This window comes from Ambystoma mexicanum, chromosome 14 (assembly GCF_040938575.1).
Source record: "Ambystoma mexicanum isolate Mex_15411 chromosome 14, UKY_AmexF1_1, whole genome shotgun sequence".
NCBI lineage: Eukaryota > Metazoa > Chordata > Amphibia > Caudata > Ambystomatidae > Ambystoma > Ambystoma mexicanum.
This window is the reverse complement of record NC_090940.1, coordinates 111452957-111473490: the sequence shown is the minus strand read 5'-3', so window position 1 is coordinate 111473490 and position 20534 is coordinate 111452957. Positions and strand designations below refer to the sequence as shown.

General features: G+C 42.6%; 1 protein-coding gene across 2 annotated transcripts in view; it reads left to right on the top strand.

Moving 5' to 3' along the window:
• The window catches only part of CDAN1 (codanin 1), a 563981-nt gene that overhangs the window by 25813 nt on the left and 517634 nt on the right, over positions 1–20534 (top strand). For both annotated transcript variants that reach the window (XM_069638655.1, XM_069638654.1), the window contains exons 2-3: positions 3629–4359; positions 5066–5290. In XM_069638655.1, the coding sequence (XP_069494756.1) occupies positions 3629–4359; positions 5066–5290 (956 nt within the window). The remainder of the gene's footprint in view (positions 1–3628; positions 4360–5065; positions 5291–20534) is intronic.

Here is a 20534-nt window from a genome sequence, read left to right as displayed (position 1 = left end):
TTGCATTAAGAAAATGTCAGTATGTTCTTGCCTGCAGTAATCAATGATTTATGTCCTTTTCATCCAGGTGCTTTAATCCATTTAAAAACATTCAATGATAAAACTTTCAAACAAGACCTATTCACCAGACTATGAGAAGAAGAATACCTTCCGAATATATCAGGCAAATGAAGTGCAGTTGCAGGAATTGGAAAAGAATGAATTGAAATGCTTAGCATTTAATAATACTTCATGACTAATGACAAAGACAATAACGTCTCTTTAAGGAATGCTGGCAAATTTAGAAGTTTGATAGGGGAAAGAGACCTGAGCATGTAAGCTCGGGCTTAGTGAGATTCAACTACAGTGCTAACAAACAAACTCTTCTTTGTTACAACATGTGCAATGTAGAAACACCAAATTAGACTTGCTAATAAGATAAGCATTACATAAGCATGTTAAAACCGTAACATTGTTTTAGGAACTTAACCTAGAGCACCATTGGCCAAGTGAAGTTACTCAAGTTGGAACTTCCATTACTTCAGGATATTTAGCATGAAGGAATCTCTGAAGATAACATGGCTCTAAAAAGGATTTCCTTGTATGATATAGATTCCATAACTTGAGCCTAGGCCTCAGGTCCAAGTATTTCATTCTAATAACAACTATCCCTTGAGCTAAGTCTTGGTTTATATTAATTGTAGCAACCTTCACCACTAGTTTAGGTATTCATACAGCTTTTCTTTGATTCAAACCAATTGTTTGTACCTTTTTACAACTCTCTATTCAGATTGATTAGGTTTCAGGTTTGATGGCATTCTATGTGCTTTGTCTATTTCAATTGGTGGTGAAGATCAGACATTAGGCAAATTTGGCAACAACGTTTTAATATAGGACCTAAAGATGAATATTTTTCAATGCTTTTTAAGCCCACCATAAGTTTGCTGGTGTTTGCTACATCTGCCCCAATGCTCCAACTACAAGACTGTCACACTGTACTTCACCGATGTTCCCCAATAAGGATGTGAAACCATGTTTGCAGTTGTCTGCAGTCTTCAGAAATGTCTGTCTTTGGTTGATTGAGGTATGATTATGTTTAAAATGGCACTGCCCTGTTAGACAAAGACAATTTTCTGGCGCAAAAGACTTGCATTTGGGCTAGTTTGCATTCTCACATGCTTTGCACATGTGGCTCTGAACTGGAGGTGAACTTCTAATGATGGCAATTGGGTGGGGCTGTGGTATGTGTGACTTGCCCAAATGGCTTATTCTTCTTTCACATAGGTTTATAAGTCTTCAGGCTGCACTGTTGGTTACTATTTTGTCAATCCTTTAATTATTATTTCACTGTCTGACACTGCATTTTTAGATTCTTTAACTCTGTCCTCAAAGCTGTCACATCCACCTGGACTGTTTTGGTATTTGCTTTGGTAGCTATGATCTCCATGGAGGTGTAGTCAGGAGGCCCCCTGCTCTGTTAATGTGCTAGAGTGCCCCTTCGGGTGATTCTTACATAATCCTCTGGTGAGGGCTGTGCAACCATCTTTCCTAATGGTGAAACAACAACCCAAACAAAAGGGATGCCAAACTTCTCTAAAAGTAGTAGCAATGTCAGAGCAGTCGGGCTTAACATCAAAGGGGGCGGGGCTTGTAGTCAGGTCAGTCCATCCACACAGTTAACAAATTAAAACATCCAACACAGGTATACTCTAATATACACTTCTATTTATCCACCCCTACTATCATCACGTTAGACCACTATCTGGAGATGGGCCCTACACATGTAGTTTAAAGAGGGGGCATAAGGGAACCATAGACACAGTAAACCACTGCATTCACATAGTAATTATCTGGACCCAACCAAGATAACACTCCATCAAAAAATACCAATATTCCTGGTCCTCTAACACGCACTAACATTGCTGATACAAATGCACTCTATACATTTAACGGGGGGCAAATATTCAAGTTGCAAGCTTCCAGCCAGCCATAAAGTCACTTGCCACCTCATTTCTATACCTACGCACAGCACACAATTTCTTATTCGCCAGTGGTCAAATATCACTAGCCAATGGCTAGTGGGGAGTGTACATTTTTGCACCCTGTCTTAAATTTATATATCAAGAGGGAGAAATTCATGCAATCATGCCCATATTGCACTAAAAAGCAGAAATAGGTTAGACACGCAATACTAGTCGCAATGACTCGTTACACCGATGGGAATAACAGTGGTCAAGTAGTAGCCATAAGTGAAAACATGTAAAAAGGCATTCCTTTAAGCAGGAGGGTAATGCAGGATTTTAAAAATACAGATAAAATCCAGAGCACCAGTTAAAAGTCCTGCCCTTAAACCTAAAACTCCAGGGACCCAGGAAAAATGTCATGGTAAGTATCTGTAAAAGTCACTTTTGACAGTTTTTCATGTAAGTGTTCCAAATTCCATAGGAAATATAGGACAAAGTCAGTAGACAGATCTGCAGTTGTGGTGAAAAGCAAGGTACATCTCAGGTGTACCCCAAAAGTGCAGAGATGGAAGCAACCAACCCCAGGGAACACCAGACCCCCTTTAAGTGCTCTAGGGCCAGGTTCGAGACCAGCAGCCCCAAGAAGAGATGCAGCTCTGCAGGATTCAAGCACAAAGCAAATGAATGGGAAAACACAGTTTAAGTACACCAGAAAATGTTACAACTTATTCATAGTAGGGGTTGATTGGCCCTTGGACTAACCACTGCTGTTTTTGTACATACACTGGTACCATCATGTGCCCTATGTTCCTATTTTGATCTCATAGAGTTTATATGTGTGACTTTTAATAGAGTGCACATTTGTTCAGTATACCAGTGTTCTGTTTTCTTTGTTTAACTGTGTGGACTAACTGAACTGACCTACCATTCCTCTTCCTTCTCTGCTACTACAGTTTAGAGAGATTTTACTTCTCTGTTGGTTGGAATGTTGTTTTACCATTAGGTTAAATGGTTACACAGCCCTCACCAGAAAGGTTGTGTCAAAATATCCATAACGGTGCCCAACACAACAGCTGCTTACATGCAGCTTTGGACTATAAGAGGCAGCCTCAGAAAGGGGGAGGTGGACATGCACATTATACTCGATTTGCTTTCAGGCAGGGCAAGTGCTACGGTAGAGCAGTGGGTTGCTTCCTTTCTTGCCCACCACCATTTTCAAAGTGAGGATTGGCCCACCCATCTCCGAACCTAGGAAGGAGTGCTGCACTACAAATAACGCCTACATCAGCAAGCAGGACTGCAAGGAACAAGCACAGACCTCAGAGTTCACATTAGCATAATATGTTAACATGAGGGAAACCTTCAGGAAACAAAGTTTTCCAGGAACATTCAAAATGCTAAATAGTTGTTGGGGATCAGAAAAGTTTGAATAGTAGATCATGACTGATGAAAATTCCAAATGACCTCCAGCCAAAGTAGGCTACTTGAAATATTAGTGTTATGTCAAATCTTTGTTTTGTTTTGATAGCTGTACAGGTTGTAGCCCATATTCATAAGCAATGGAATTTATAGGTTTATATAATCCTAAGCGCCAACATTAATAAGGAAACCTAAATTGAAGTTCCAATTGATTTGTGTTTTGATTTTGTTGGTTTACTTAATCTGTTTTGTGTTTTTATTTGCAGGAGAAATCTGTTAATCCTGAACTCCAGACTCTTACTTTGGTTCAGAAGGATTTTGTGCCATTCCTGCTAAACTTTTTAAGGGAGCAGACCAGTCAGATCCTAACAAATGGTCCCTCAACTCCTGCAAAGACTCCAAACGCCAAGTCTGTTGCCTCATCCAGTGGAAATGATGACTACCCTAAAACAAGGGGTCTCTCGGAAAGGAGGGCAGAGAATACTCTTACCCACAGAGGAAGCAGGACCCAGCTTTTTTCGCAGACCCCAAATAGCTCATGCACCTCTGATGCCTTCTTCCCATCTTCCCCGTCTCCTTCTAGTGGTTCCTCGTTCTTCACCAAGTCAAGCCTTTCGTTTGGCTGCAGTGATTTTCCAAGTCAAGTCTCTCATAGCAGCCCTAGTTTTAGCAGCAGCCCTTTGCCCTCTCACCTAGGTGAGAAGCGATCCACCCAGAAGATGAATTTAGGACAGTTCATAGTGTTTACCCCAGACAACCAGGCAGCAAGACGTAGCCGGAGGAAAAACCACAGTTCAGGATGCACGCCTGCTCACTCTGTGGCTCGAGATCTTGGCCAGAGCCTCAACGATGAGGATGGTAGAATGGAGAATCCTTCTGGGAGTGGGGGTTGGAGAAGAACAGCAGAAAACGTTTCTGCAAGTCCTCCCCCACCCATGTTAAACCTCCTCAATTTGGAAGAGTTCCCTCCTGTGGGTACGACATCTGGATCATCTAGGTAATGTTGACTGTGTTAATGTTTTTAATGTGGGATACAATGTACAATTTATAGATCTGCCTATCATTTGTTTTTTAAGGCATTTCAAGAACTGTTCAATATGTTGATTTTCCCCCAAGTGGCACAATAATAGTACTCCGATTCCATTCACAGAGGAAGCAGGGCTTTCAGGCTAAAACCCAGAATGCATTTTTTTAATTGAAACGTTGCAAGTCGTTTGGATTCGGGTAGATGTATTATCAGTTGGGAACATTACCACTACTATGAGAAGATTTTACTGTAAATATAAAGTTGATTGACTTTTTTGTGTGCCATTGCACTTTGTGGGAGCGAGTATATGGCGCAAAAACACTTGTTGTTTAAGTAGGATGTTGAAAAGGTCCATGGCACATCAGCTACAATCATGTTATTTATTTGATTTAAACCTAATGATTTCCAAGTCCCAAATACTGATACTGGGGCAATACCTTTTCCAGGGGCACCCTGTGTTTTCTCTTGAGGCCCCGTAAATAAATCGCCACACAATTTTGTGAATCAGGATTTAGAACAATGTTCTTCTGGCCCCTCAGATAACTGCTGAAGGCACTGTCTTTTCTGTGGATGTTGAATCAAGTAGATTGCTTTGTATTGTAGTTGAATGTGTTTACAAAGGGCTTTTCTTCCTTGATTTGGGCTGAAGTTATATTCTCAATTGTTTGGATTGCAGCAAAAACAAGCCATCAAGAAGGATCAACCCAACTCCAGTCAGTGCAGAGCGTCCGCTGTCAAAGGCCAAGAACTGCTTTACCTCAACACCTCTGAACACATCGCCAGGTACTGGGCTTAGGAGAGGTGCAAACAGTGACGCCTTTTCTGCTGAAGAGGAAGGATGTGGCACAGCATCACCCCACATAAGTCTGCACGAGGAGAGGGAGATGCTGAAGAAAGAAAGGTAATAATGGTGTGGCTAAAGAGTTACATTCTGAGAGAATATGAAACTTCTGGTGTACCATGCGAACTCGGGACACTTTGCCAAACTTTACTCTTATCCTAACACTTTGTTTGGTGGGAGCAGACTGGGTTGGTAAATGCTTCCAGCAGTTCAGGTACTCCATATTCCTCAGGAGAAGGGCGTTTCAGAGAACTCGCCTGTCAACAGAGACCCAGCTTGGCACCGTTTGATAACGTTTTGAATTTAAGGTATGATGAGGTGTGTCTTGCACTTGTCGTTTGACTTGGAAACATATTTAGTAATCTTGTTTGCCAAATAGACTGTGTCTTGTGTTGTAAGCTAGTTGTGTTTCAGATTTTGAAGAGGATCATTTGGTATCTGATGCTCAATAATAAATGAAAAATGAAAAAACTAAAAACGGAAAGAATTATAAAACCGTTTAAAAAATGAAATATCAAAAGTGAGAGACCGTTCGAAATAAATCAACCTGTCATTTAAAGTAATCGGAAGAAGAGGTCAGGGGGCTGTTCGAGGTGGTGGGGATTATGGGGTTTGGCCTAAGTTTAAGATTACTATGCATTTTGTTTAAAGAAGAAAGGCAGATCTATGGTTTTGGGGAAAGGAGAGTGGGTCAGCATGGCAACATTGGTGCAGTCAGCCCAATCTGGTTTTAGAAAGAAACGCTGGACTACAGCGTAGGGATCATGCAATAGAGGATCAGGGGGAGGATGGGACAAAGGGATGTCGGGAGGACCGAAGAAGTAAAAGCACTTCAAATATAACATTAACAAATGAAATGCTCCAAGAAAAAGTGTTTTCCAACTTTGTGTTTAACTTAAATGCAGAGAAATGCAAGGTATAATGAGGAGTGTTTTTTTTTTTTTTCAAACATTTTAATTTTGGGATTTAGCTTTCAAAGTTTGGTGTTTCAAACTAGCTAAAGACCTATAACAGAACGTGTTTTATGGGAACCAGTGAATCACTGGCTGGTGGGATGCCGTACCTAGCGTGCGGCTCATGGGCAATCTGGCAATTGTACTCTGTCAATTAGAGTTTGGGGAAGTTAGGGTATGATTTGCTGTGTGGTGGTATTGCTGCTGGAGGCTGTGGTGACTAGTTGAAATTTGAGTCTTGAGGTTTATGCTGAAGAGTGCACACCTCGCCTCTGCCTTTATGAATTGCAATGTAGTGGGCATAGAAGCATGAATTGCCCCCCCCCCTCCACTGATTACACGTAATGTTTTGGCTATGTTTAGGTTAGATTAATGAAGGGGATTGCCTGGGAGGTGTCTTCTTTCTTTTGCCATTGTAACCTATCCAATCACTTGGTTTCATGGTTGCGCAGGGTCTTAAAGCTCATCCATGATCTGACTGGGAACCAGTGGAGGTTTTCAAAAGAGAGAGTGATCTACTCCAATTCCTCTGTTCTTTGGGCTTTTATAACTGTGGTTTTCTGTGCTGCTTTTGGCCTGAGACACACGGGGAGCTGATTTTGTTAGTTCTGAGCTTATAGTGCAGTTAATTAAATCAGATTTGCTGTTCTGGCACCTACAGTGTTGTCAGATTAATACGCGGTAGTGGTTGTTGGAGGCCTGGGGGTCAACCAGATGTGCTAAGCCACAGGATTTGGGTGCATTAATTAGCCTTGATGTACCACTAGTGCCGATTAAGCTTGCTAATGCCCCCATCCGAATTGTCCCAGTTTTACCTCCGACTCTTAGCAGTGAATGGCATGACTGTTACCTGTTCATTAACAGAAAGGTGTCCTACTCTTGGTGTTGATGGGGAATAACTTGAACTTATTGGGACAGTATCAAACCAAAAACCCCAAGCCTTTAGTCAAGGTTATGCCTTAGTCAAAGGGAAAACCCAAAGGCAAGAAAGGGAAGAAGTGTTCTCCCTCTTCGACACTTGCAAGTATACCTGAGGTGCCTGAATGGCGGAGAGGTGGTGGGTCCAACCAACGTTGAGGGTCTGTAGTCTGGAGAGTATACTGACTTGCAAAGTAGACTTGCAGAAGTTGAACCCTCTAGAAAAGAAATCAGTAAGAGTGAAAGGGGGTGTCTCTTGCAAGAAGCTTTGGGAAAGCGAACATATTCCCAATCAAAGAGGGGGAAGCCCTTGAGAAAAATGGGATTTATTAGGAAGATGGACTCCTCTATAGTGATCCAGTAGAGTCTGCTGTTGCAGACCAAGCGAGGTTGCTAGCGCCCCAGTCAGTTAAGAACTTCCCATTATAGTTGGCCCGTGAGGTACCTCTAGCAGGTCATCTGTCATGATTTACATCATATCCTGCTTGCCAGAGCCTAATCTCCGCCCCAAAGGTAGTTAAAATGTCAACCTGCTAATATAGCAGGTATTGTTGCAGGGAATAATGCTGTCCCCGACTGAAGCCAGTGGCGAGAGCTGGATCTTTTTTATTATGAGAAACCACCATTCTTGAGGTTCATTATTGGACAGCAATATTGTCGTGGGTCTACCCCAGAGCATCTAGGAACCAATTTGTATTGCCATTGTGTACATAATTAACGCTAGATTAATCAATAACTTCCCTATTCAGTTTATTTACTAAATTGGCAAGCATTTATGCTTCCAATATGGTGCCTCTTTATCCTCATAAAGAGAAACCCAAAACGAATGCTCTCACTCTTTATTATTTGGATATTTATGTTCATGTAGAGTAATATTTGAGCATAAAAAAATAGTGTAGTCCAACAATAGGGGAGTCCCCATTATTAGCAATAATGTAGTTGAATATAGTCCCATCATACTCTTGTCATATTTACTTCCAGGAATCTAAAGCATATAGCCACCTGAAATATGGCACAGTGAAACTTTAAAATTATACTTGCAGTAGTGCTGTCAGGATTTGAGAGACAGTAGATTGGTGATGTTCTACCAAACCTTTAAATGGAGGGGGTTACAACTGCTGTCAAAAGCCCAAAGCTTCTATGGTCATTTATCTAAAACCAATCTAAAGCCATAGATTAAGTAAATTGCAAGTTAAATCATTGAATTCAATTGCTGGTGTACTCCACTCCATCCAGCAGTGCATATGTGGGTCCATTTATCATGGTCAGAGAACTGCAAGTATGAGAGTAGGCTATTATTTGCGCTTTGCCCAACCTTGCTGCACCCCAAACTTAGTATTTAACCATGCTTTAGAGAAAAGGTTCAAGCTGGCTGAACAAAAATGCATCACAATCTGTAGTGCTGATACAGGAGATGGGGCAGAATCAGGCAAACTGGTACACATTGGCAAAGTACCAATTTTAGGTCCTCAATCAAAATTACTCTGCTATTGATGAACACTGGATTAGCTGTTAACTGCTTCTTACCAAAGCCAGAGAGGAATCCTGCACAGCAAGGTAGTTCACGTTGCCGCCCAGCACTACCGCTCTGCCTAGTCTCTCCTCACAAGGTAATGGTGGAACTCTCTGTGCTTTGCTCCAGAGTTCGATGTTATAAACTAGAGTGAGGCCCATCCATGTTGCATAACAACTGGCAGCCTATCTGGTTGTTCATTTTTAGTTTAATTTTAAAGATGGTACATAGTCAAGAAGGCAAGCATAAACATTGTGGGCCTCATCACGAGTTGGGCTGTAGCCCTTAAATGCGGTGGTAACGGTATTACCGCTGCATTTAAGGGCTGGCCCTATCACAAGTTGGGCGCTAAATGGGCTGTTTTACCTCCAGTCTTTCTCTGGCGGTGAAAATCCCCTGTTTTCGGCTGTATTACCGCCAGCTGTATTAGCCCGCATAATTGGCGCTGAAAATGCCCCATTGAATCCAATGGACCCAATGGGGAATGGGGACCGGTCGGTGCTAGGGCTATTACAGTCAGGCTGCATTACAGCCAAGATCCAGCCCAACGCGTTATGAGGCCCTGTGTCTTAACATTTAGTCAAGTCAGTAAGTTAAATGATTGCTTACATTTGGTCATCTCTAATTCTAAACATTGACCGTTTATATTTGGTGAAGGATTAAAGTATTGTCATAGAGGGCCTCAAGAACACACCAACTTGCAGAGAATGTTCAAGGGTTTGTACTGAAGAATTTGTGATGGGGCTTGCTAAGGGCCATCCCTCTTTCTCGTCTCCCCAGGACGGTTCCTTACCTAGCACAGGCAGCCCTAAACCCAATGATTGCCACGAGATTGGTTACCCTTACTATTTAATTGCCTGGCTGATCTTGATGGCCTAAGGACAAGAGTCCTCTTTCATCCTCTGGGAAGAATTTAGGAGAATCCTAACCTAGGTCCACAAATGGACAATGGTGTTTCTACCTGGTTAAATAGCCTTTCAAATAGCCAGGTACCAAACTCCCTTACCCTTATACTCCTCCTCTCCTGCTCCACCATTACTCTCCCTCCACCGCTATTCTCCTCTCCCTCTCCACTCTCATTCCCTCTCTACCTCTACTTTCCCTCCTTCTCTACCTCTACTCTCCCTCCCTCTCCACACCACTACTCTCCCTTTCTACTACACTGTAGTCAAAGCCCCTTCTCCCTCTTCTACACCCTGCTACACTTGTCTCCCACTAATCTCTAGTTAAAGCTCCTCTCTCCCCTCCACCCTCCTCTATACCCTGCTACATTTCTCTCCCACTACTCTACTCTCTGTCTACCTTTCAGCCTCTCAGTCACCCTTCTCTCTCACCCCAGTCATCCCTCCCACTCTCACTTTTAATCTCTCACACCTTGTACACACTCTCACAAGTACCACTTTGTTTTAGCAACCAATACCTCCCCTTGCACACACTCTCGACACTTCTCCATGTTTTCCGCTAAACAGTGCTTCCTCTGCCTTGACTCTTCGTCCTCCTGCTCCTCCCTTCACCTCAACTAAACAACCAACACTGGCCTATCTGTACTGCCTGCTTTTATCCTCACTTTGGTACCTGGCATTTGCTTCCCCCGTCGGCTGGTAAAGAACTGGCTCTGCGAACCCGTGTTAGACCTCGTACCCCTCTTGACAGGGCCAGGTCCCGTACACTAGAAAACATCATACAAAACGTTGCTTTTTGTTTGCATGTTTGCTTCACAAGTTTCTTTCATTAGCAAAATAACTGCTTAAGCTACCCCAAGTTCTGCTTTTTCAAATAAGGCCCTATTCAATAAACATGCAGCCATGGAGCAAATGTTTCTACGTCACCCAGCCATCTAATTTTCTGAGGATATTTTCTGAATGCTTGACGTAAAAAATTGTTAGCAAAGATGATGGCGACTGATTCTTTTGTCTGATGATACATATTTAGACAAACGGGTTTGACCAGTCACCAAGTCTCTGCCTTCAAACTGAGCACCGAATACTAGGCCTTACTTCAGGCCTGCAGCTCTGAATAATGACAGACTCATTCAGATAAAACCGTGCAGTGACTGCATTGTAGATTAACTTTCACAGCTGGTCACTTATGTATGAATTTGCAATAGCAAGCAGATCAGACATTCTGCCGAATAGCTTACCTTCCTTAGAGTGAAAATATGGGACAATCTTGGGGTAAAGAAGTGTGATGAATCTGGAGACTTTGTCCTTTTTTTCCCTGCGGGAGCCACCCCCTTTGAGGCTAGGGACGTCAACCTGCTTAGCAAAACTCTCCCTAGGGGTTTGGGAAAGCGTGACCTCAATGGTAGTGACTCCTCTTCGGGGAACAAGTCCTCCCATTCCCATGGGGAACTCCCTATACCAACGAAATGATATGCCTATGTGGGAATAAGAGAGACTAATGGTACATCTATATGTTGGACTCCAAATAATCCTGACATTACCTTTTATGCATTTGGCTCAAGGTAATGCTGAACTCTCCATAGGCTCGACAGCTGACAGTGAACAATACGCCTCTTTGAAGTCAGAGCGAGAATAAAGGGCCAACAACCCTTGAATGGAGGGAGAGAAACCATACGCAGAGGGGAGCCTCTGACGTGCGAACATCGGCGCAGCATTGAACAGCGGAGCTGGCTGTGGCGCGGAGAGAAGCGGATGCTAAAGCAACTATACAAATATTGAAGCCACTTTCCACAATAAAGAATCAACCCATAATAAAAGCAATATTTTGTACTGGCTGGTAACAAAAAATTTGCATCTGGACTCTTTGAGTGCCAGTCCTTGTATTTGGTCTGACCACTATTTTGTTACTTTTTAACTTTAATTACCTAAAAGGGTAGTACAGGAAATGAATCCACTGAAAAAAGTAATGAGTAGAAATGTAAGTAAAGTTCTGCCAGTGGATCTGGGAAACCGTATGTTTAGGCTTATGAATGCCACTACAGATACTGATCTTCCTCGTGTATTAGCCACTTGTTATGGGAAATATTTGACTGAATTACTGGACCAGGTAACCCCTATGAAGTCAAAAATAATTTGAAAAAGATCAAATTATCAGACTTGGTTTACACCTGCCTTGAGTTTGTTGAAACAAGAGAAAAGCTAAGAAGAGCGGAATTGGGAAAAGAAAAGAATAAAACAAAATAGGATGATGCGGAAATCCCCAGAAAAAACATGTGTAAGGGAAATATTTGAGGCCAAAAAGCATTATTTTAATGCTGGAATTGAAAACTCTGGGAACCACACAAACAATGTTTTGAGATTTAAAAAAAAAAGAAAACGAAAACCCCCATTCTGAGGCGTAAATTTTTGTGCCTACCAGGGAGGATTGTACCGAGGATCAAAAGGCTTTTCATAACAAAATTGAATTGGCCCATTCTACAATTGCTAACAGCCAGACCTCTGATGCCTTACTCAATATTGTCTTACCCAATATTTACCACAACCAGTTTTTAAGTTTAAATTCATTTTGATAGTTGAGATGGAAAATCTTAATCTTTAAAAGATGCATCCTGCAATGTGTCATGGGGGATGTAATTTCCTCTAAAATTATTTTAAATAAATAAAAAACTTTTTGCTCCATTCCTTTCATGTTTTAGTAATGTGACTTTTAGCCATAATATTGTTCCAGATATTGTTAAGAATGTCCTAGTTACCCCTTTGCAAAACAAGCCGATCACGATCCAAAGCCATTCAGCAATCTGAGACCCAAAACAAATGTTCCCTTTTTATAAAAAATTGTAGACAAAATTGCCACAATGCAATTTCAGAAACATCTGGATCAAGCAAATATTCGGCATCCCAGGAAATCGGGCTTCCAGTCTATGATACAGGGTTGCTATTGTGCTGTGACTTATCAGCAGCCTTCGATCTTCTGGATCATAAAAAGCTTCTGAACACTCTTACTGAGATTGGAAGCTGCTCTAGAATGCCATTGATTGGATTAGCTCTTTCCTAGCTAAGCGTAAGTGAAGAGTCTGTTGGGGCAACGTGGTGTCAGTGTTACACCTTTCCAGTGATGGTTAAGTAGGCGTACCTGGTCTCTATACGGAGGCACGCTACATGTGAACTGCAAGATGGCTAGAGAGCACTGGCGCACAAATTGTAACAGACTAGTTGCTGCACGCTGGCGGCAGACGCAATTGACGGATCACGTGACTCCACTTAAGGAACACGGAACACCGCTTCGGTGCGTCGCTTCTGCTGTTTGTGATGCTCCTTAAGTTCGTGGATACTCTTTTCCCCATTATTGATACTTTGGCAGGTACTCTCTAACTCTCCCCATTCTGACTACCTTTCTTTCCATCATAGACATCTGTCACGCCTTTGTTCTGCTGAGAATCGCTTCCTTCTCGCATCCCCAATCCTCAATCTTGCCTCCGAGCAGTATTTCCTGTTCGATTCAAGCCCCCGAAATAGAAGATATTCGTAGCGAGAAAGTAAGTTCTCTTGGCTTCTTTCGACTCTTACTTTCCCTCCTTCCCTTTGTGTCATTACTAACATTCCTTCCCTTACTAGGAACCATAGCCTCTCCGGCAATCAACTTCATTACCAGCTCCCAGGGTCGGTCGACACAAGTGATCTAACCCCTGCCTATCCGGGCTTCTGTAAGTGTAGAGCCCTTCCATAAGATGTTCATTCAAAGACCTGCCAAGCTATCTGTTACTTACCTGTCCTTTCTCGTCCTCTAGAACTCTCGTCATATTCCTCCAGCACACTTCGCCCTGAGAAGAGCCATTTAATCGGGAGAACCGGTCCAGGGTTTTGTTCCCCCAGAGAGTTTCCCTGGGGTTCGTATTTCTCCCTCAATGGTACTCGCATTTCCGGTGTTCGGAGGGGCAGGGACTCTCGGGTGATCTTTCCATTCTGCAGTTGTTGCTCCAGATGGTCTGCTGTCGGGCCAGGTTAGTGTCCATCATTCTGCTATTCCATTCTATGAACTTTGTTAGTAACATATAACACTGTTAGTAGTTCATAGACGTTTAAATTGTTACAGTCAGAGCAAACACTAATCGCGTGGAGTGCCCCAGGGTGCATGCCCTTCACCAGCCCTTTTTGATGTCTACATTCAACCCTTGTGTGATCTTTTGGTTAACATGGGAACACAGTTCACAAATTATGCTGATGATACTCTGCATGTGATTGAACTGAGTGGTAACTATATCTGTGCTGTGAAAAGGATTTCTAGTATCTACAAATCCATACAGGCATGGAAGTCGACAACTTGGGTATGCCTCAACACCTCAAAGACCGAGCTTCTCTCTCTGACCCATAAATGTTTTTATGGGTCTGCTCCCTCGTATCTTGGAGAGGGACTGGTCCAACGCATCATGGTAAAATCTACACGACTATGTAACTCTATGTATTTGACCTGCCCTGGAGTTAAGCTTGCGAGAGGGGGCGTCTGCTCCTTTCAAGTTCAGGCGACAAAAGCCTGGAACAAATTACCGCTGAACTACTCAAGGAAGAGAACAGGAGAACATGCTTACCTTTCGTAAAAACACCTCCAAAACTATTTTGTTTAGTTAAAATGGGAACATACAAAAATAAGAGTCTTTTATGATTGTCCATGTGTTTTTGTGTGCCCTGATGCCCGCAGGCTGTGGCGTGTAAGAAATAATTAAATAAAGAGACGCTGCCGGCCCGACAGACGTGTGCGGGGCCTGAGAAGCAAATGCCATACAAACCAAAGCTTATCTGGAGGTTCAACCACACAGAGGATGTTGTGGGCTCAATGTACGCAAACCGAAGCCAGGAACTGAGGGAGGAGTATATCCTCCACTTTAAACGCAAGATCAAAAGAGCAAGAGAACACTGAGGAGAAACCCAAAACCTGCTTGTATCCAGTCCGGAAGAGTGGCAAGCCATAGAGAACGCCACTGCTGCAGAAAATCCTCCTTGGAACAAATCATGCAACACTAAAGGTACACAGGTTACTGAGGTCAGAGGGAGGCAGATAGTGGAGAGAGCGAGCAGGGAAGAAGAAAGGATTGCCCAGAGAGAGAATGGGGGAAGAAGGGTTACAGGAGCCCGAGAAACTAGAGTAGTATGAACCTCCAGAAGGGTCACAGGAAGCCCCAAGAGCTAAGAGAGCCACAAGGAAAGGGGGCTTACCAATACCCCAGAGAGACAAGCGAGGCATTGGGACAGAGGAAACCAAGGGAGGCAGAGGGTCCCAATAAGAAAAGCAAAGAGCAGATGCAAGGGGAGCACGGAAGCACTCAATATCTGAAACAAGTGTTGAAAGAACCCAATACAAAAGGGGGTCACCAACAATGTTCCCTCTAATTATTGTTCTCTAAATGCAGAATGCGGAAGTGGTTGGCATTATTTATATTCAATGTGCGCAACTGAATAAAGAGGAAAGCCATTTTGCGAGCATGAATTGGGAATTTTCCCCCTCCCAAAACCTCTGCAATTTCTTTTACAAATCAGTGTAAAATGTACTTCTTACTGCACTTCTTCCAAAGACATAGGTTAAAAAAGTTTATTTTTATTTGGCATTATAAAGCAAGCTCATCAACCAGTCCAAGACATCAAGGTCTGCTACGGTACCTAGCAAAGGTACTTGTATGCACAGAACAAGTGTATACATACAAAACATGGTGTGCTCAGTATAAACAATAGTGTTAGTTGTGGCTATTCATTTGTTAACATTGCTCAGAAACCATGCAGAATGGGTTTTATGACACTGGTAAAACAATACTCTTATGAATTGCAAAAAACAAATATTGATTATCACGACTGATGTGGCTGGCAAGAAATTCAGATATGTACATTATTTACCAGATGAAACAATTGCAGCTAAAAGGATTGTGACAGAAACATGCCAATAAGAGTTAATGTGCCACTTTAATGATGTAATTCACAGACCATGAGAACATGTCTCTCATAATGTGTGTCAGGATGATAATTGCATCAGGATAACTACACCACAGAGTATGACAATCAGAATGCGGGTACCGCTGCTTACCATCAATATTACATTGTCCTGTTAACAGAGCAATGAAAATGCTTACTCAAAACTAGCCCTGCATGTAAGGGGCATACATACTACCCAATTTTACTCCCTAAAAACGGGCACATTTGCCCAACGATAAAAATGGGGATTACAAATAGGCCCAACAACACTGGGAAACGATGAATGAATAAGAGCTAAACCCCTGCTTCCACCCATGAAGTCCCATTAATATTTTCAAATCTGTGACCTGCAGCGTAGTAGCATATTATTACTGCCCGTCAAGAGCGAATTACTTTTTAACTCCCTAAAAGATCATTTCTTTCCAAGTAGGAAGTACAATGTAATCGGATCACTGCTTGTAACCCTTCCTTAAGAAATGACTGTGCACATAATACAGCCTATAGTTGCTGTCCTCGCCTCTGCGAAATTCTGTAATAACCCCACTGAAGTTTTTGTTATGGAGCCCCTTTGAAGAAAACCATACATTTGCCTTTTGAGTTAAATGCAGCAATGCTCAGAGGTACAATAGATGAATGACCTCCTCCTGTAACTAGGGGGCCATCTTCTGCAATACATTGTTAACAGTTAAACAAGATACATGAGGATGCAGGAGGCACTAAACACAGATCACTTAATTATATTGAAAAGCCCTCAACAGCTGAGCTTAGAGAGAAACAAAAGGTGCAGTTTCCTTGACTGTTACTAGAGTTCACCATCCTTCAATGCAAATAAACCGCACATTCCATTCACAGTAATGTACTTCCCAAACATTAGCCTTTTTTTTTTCTTCCTTTTTTTCCAAAAAAGTTGCTTATTTGTTCTTCAGACCTCGGAACTGCTGCCATGTGCTCCTCGCCCCTGGATCCTGTACTGACCTCCAATACTAGTTGATTGAGCTCTGTAAAAAGTGATGGAATGTAGCAGTAAAACACTCCCCGGAATATTTGCATATCCACAATACTTAGAAAACAACAAAATATGTAATGCCTCATCATGGTATAATGGGCAGTTTAAGAAAATGACTTGAACGTGCATACAGACAATTACTTTGCAGTGCAAACCAGATTGGTTGCAACATCCCCTAATATTATTGGGTAGGGTTATACATGTGATCAGTGAAACAATTTTTTATAAAGCAGAGAATGAATGACAATTGCATTTGTTAAGGTCTATGCCCAATGGAACTCTGAAAATGTTGAAAGCATGCAGGTTGTGTGAAAAGCAATGTAGCTTTTTGAATATTCATTGCTCTAATGCTTTGTATGAGTAGTGCCAAGCATATTTCATTCCTATTCAGGTCTTGCAAATTCTTAAAAATCCCACTAGACCTGCATGGTGAGTTAGTTTACATACTCGACCTGAGAGAAATGCACTTGTCCCAAGGAGACTGGTGACTAAATATTTACCAGTGCTTTTTGTAAAATTATGTATGTCGCCATAAGCACACTTCATATTTGGTGAAAACGTGTAGTTGCCATTTACTGTAAATAAATTGTTTTTGCAGTAAATGAAAAATAGTTTCTAACATTCCCATACTCGCCAGCAGGGACGAGCATTGTGCAAATGGCCCACGCCCTTCAATAAAACTACTCTACAATGCTAGTGGGCTAGTAGATTTTGCAAGCCCTGCCATTATCCCTTGTAGACCAAGTAGATGATATTGTAATTTAGCTCTCCACTTATGTGGTAACATTAGAAATGCCAACACAGAAGAGCCTGAGCATGATATTTGCCTAATGCACCTGAGGGTGTCCTCACTTCTTTTCCCTCTGGATTTCCCTCTCAGGTGGCCAGGGAAAGGCCATTGCTTTTGGATCCTGACCCTGGGGCTGGATATGCGAGGGAGGAGGTAACTTGGGGAGAGGACATCCTTAGTTGAGACATGGTATTCCCTGGTTCCCTTTTCAAAATTAACCCTCTATCCCTCAAGTCTTTGTCGGCTACTGTCAGCCCTTTCCCTTTTCTTCCCTCCAAACTGTCCCCCAGAAAAGCCACCTCAATACTGGGACGAGGAAGAGACCAACTAGGAAGACCCATCCTCATTTGATTGATACAAACTCATATCTGAGATAAGACAGAGTTATACATTCTTCTTTTATGAAATCTGACAGTCCCAAGCACTACTCTGCCACTGAGACTAGGGCTATGGAGGCATACAGGTGGAACAACCAGGCATGTCCACCTAATGGGTTTTGCCGGAGTCAGGCAATTAAACTTAATAACCCACACCTGTGGTCATTTAACACTCCTAACGGATATATAAAGCTTGCTGCATGGAAGAAGGAAGAGCGGGCTGGAGAGAAGGGAGCTGGAGACTCATGTGCTGGGAGCAGTGTCGAGCGGACGAAGAGGGAGAGAGGCCGAGGTGGGCTGCGAGAGGGTCTGATGGTCCTGCTACCCTTCTTAAAGGGTCCATGCAGCAGGAGCTGTGGCACTCCCACAAACCCCAGCCGCCGCAGGAAACCAGGAGAGTGAGCAATGCACTTTGTGGCCTGCACAAGGGAAAGGCGAAGCTTGGGGAAGTCGGAAAGCTGAACAAGGAGCATTAAGAGGCCTGTGGGGAAGGACAACTAGCAGAAGGGAGCTGCCGTGTGTGACCAGTGAGTGGAAACCAGAAACACTCATACCAGGACACTCCGGGAACCTGTAACAAAGTACTTTTGAATACCGAACAAACTGAAAGTTATTGTAAGCACTTTTTGAATGCCGCACAGTGTAAAAAGCAAGTTGAGCACTCGTGAATGGAGTGAAAGCAAAGTGGTGCATGAAGCAGATACCACAGAATGTATTGTAAGAAACACGAGTATTGGCAAAGTCTAGAGAATACCAAGACGGGTATGAAATGAGAAACCAAGTATTCACCCAAAGCAAAAAGGGGTCCAGGAATGGCAGGTTAAGAGTAAACCTGTGTTGGCATGAGCCAGGGGAATACAGAAATGTGTAACAAAGTGCATGGTGGCCAACCAAGCCACAGTACAGTGTCGGAAGAGCGACACTGGGGAATCAACTAGACATTACTGTTAAATGGAAGCAATGGCTAATTGTTGATGGAAGTAGTCAAGAAGGGGTATCTGTTGCGTGTGCACCATGTGGTTCCGACATCTGCACCTAGATCGAGTGCCTCCTGTATGAAAAAGCCAACAAAAGTATACATAAAAAAGCTTGTGTTTTTCAACAACGTTTTAGGTGTTTTTTGAAGTTAAGAAACACAACTGCCTATGTGAACTGGTGAAAAGTATTGATATTCGAGGAGCTGGGAAGTGTCACAAGGAACTGTGTTGTTTTGAAAGCTGAAAGAGTGGAACTCTTTGGGAAGGGAACCCCGATATAGTGAACTGTTTTGAACTGGAGGAAAGGGGTGCTGATCATAAGTCAAGAGCTGGAAAAAGCTTTGAACTTTCTTTTGAACACTAGTCATTTTGAGGCCGACATCCCTACACATTGTATACAGTTAGTTGTGAGGGCACGTATTGGTTTTGGACACAGGCTGTTATTTGATTTGGACTTCCTGACACAGGAAGGCGTAACTTGTCCCTTAGGACAAGTTAGGCCTTACTCCATCCTGCCTTTTAAGTTGATTATACTTTTGAGAGCCAGTTTTGAATCTGGTGTCGGAGTCTACTTCATGATGCCTTCACACTGCTCAAAATCCTTAAAGGGCAAATTAATGTTGGAGTTTTGTAATGCAGTAATTTGCAAGGGGACCGCTTCAAAGTGCCATGTGACGTATGTACACAGAATAGGCATTGTAGCATTAGGTTACACAGCCAAGTAGCCTGTTTACTAAGTCAGTATCCGATGTTTGAGCTGACATTTGGGTTACAAAGTGTGGTTGACGCTTTTGCTAAGGCAAAATTGGATTGGAAATTCTAGTACTTGAACATTATTCATATTACAATCAACAAATTAACTATTGTTGCTAGTGCTCGTTCTTGAGGAGGTGGGAATTGTCTGTGTGCACGGCTAACGCTCTTCTGAGCAGCACCCAGAAGGAAGCTGGGAAGGCACACATTTGCACAGCTTAGAAGGAACATTGCATACCCCAGAGGGATAAGTGAAAGAACAAGGGGGGGGCAGGGGAGAGGAAATTACTTCCCTAAACCCCCACAAGAGTCACAGACAAAGCAAAGAGTGTGGAGACCCAAACAGTATAAACCTCCTGAATAATCATTGTGGCTCCCGAGAACTAAAAGAACCCAATGGAAAGAGGTGTCACCCCTATGTCAGAGGGATAAAACGCTGGAGGCATTAGCGCAGAGGAACCCAATCGAGCCACCAGGACTCCTAAGCAAAGTGGAGAGCCGACTAAAGGAGAACCCAGAGGCACCCAACACTTTAATTAGCAAGTACTGAAGCGGGATCATGTATATATCTCTCCACCTAAAGAAATTTCGTCCGTTTGTTTTTGTAGAAAATTAAGACTTTTATTGTTGAACTTGGGAAACTTGAGGAGTTTTGATAGACTGCCAAGAACTGAAGTAAGGAGTACTGTTAATCACAGATAACTAGTGGATCCATATCCAGGAAGAATTCCTGGAATGTCCGAGAGAGAACTTGGTGAACAACACTGAGTGCAGGACACTCTAGCTAATTTTCTTTTTGCGTTTTAGTGGTAGGGCCAGTTTAGTGAAAAGGTTTGGACCGAGGACTATATTTGTGTTGACGAGCATCTTAGTTTAATTTTGATAGGAAAGGAACTCCCCATTAGAAGTAGGTTTTGTGAGACGTGTTCTTTTAAGTTCAATAAAGTTACTTGGAAGCTATGTCCTCTGGTCAGAGTACTTCTTCTGGCTTGCCACAGAAGACCTAAGACAATATTGTCTCTTTTAAGTTTACTGGCTCAAGATGGGTGTTTAAGTAGAAGCTGTAATACGTGCTAGGTGTCAGCCAAAAGTGGTGCAGAATTCCAGGACCCTTTGGTGCTTCTCCCTATTGTGGGAGTTTGAGGAAATGGGTATTG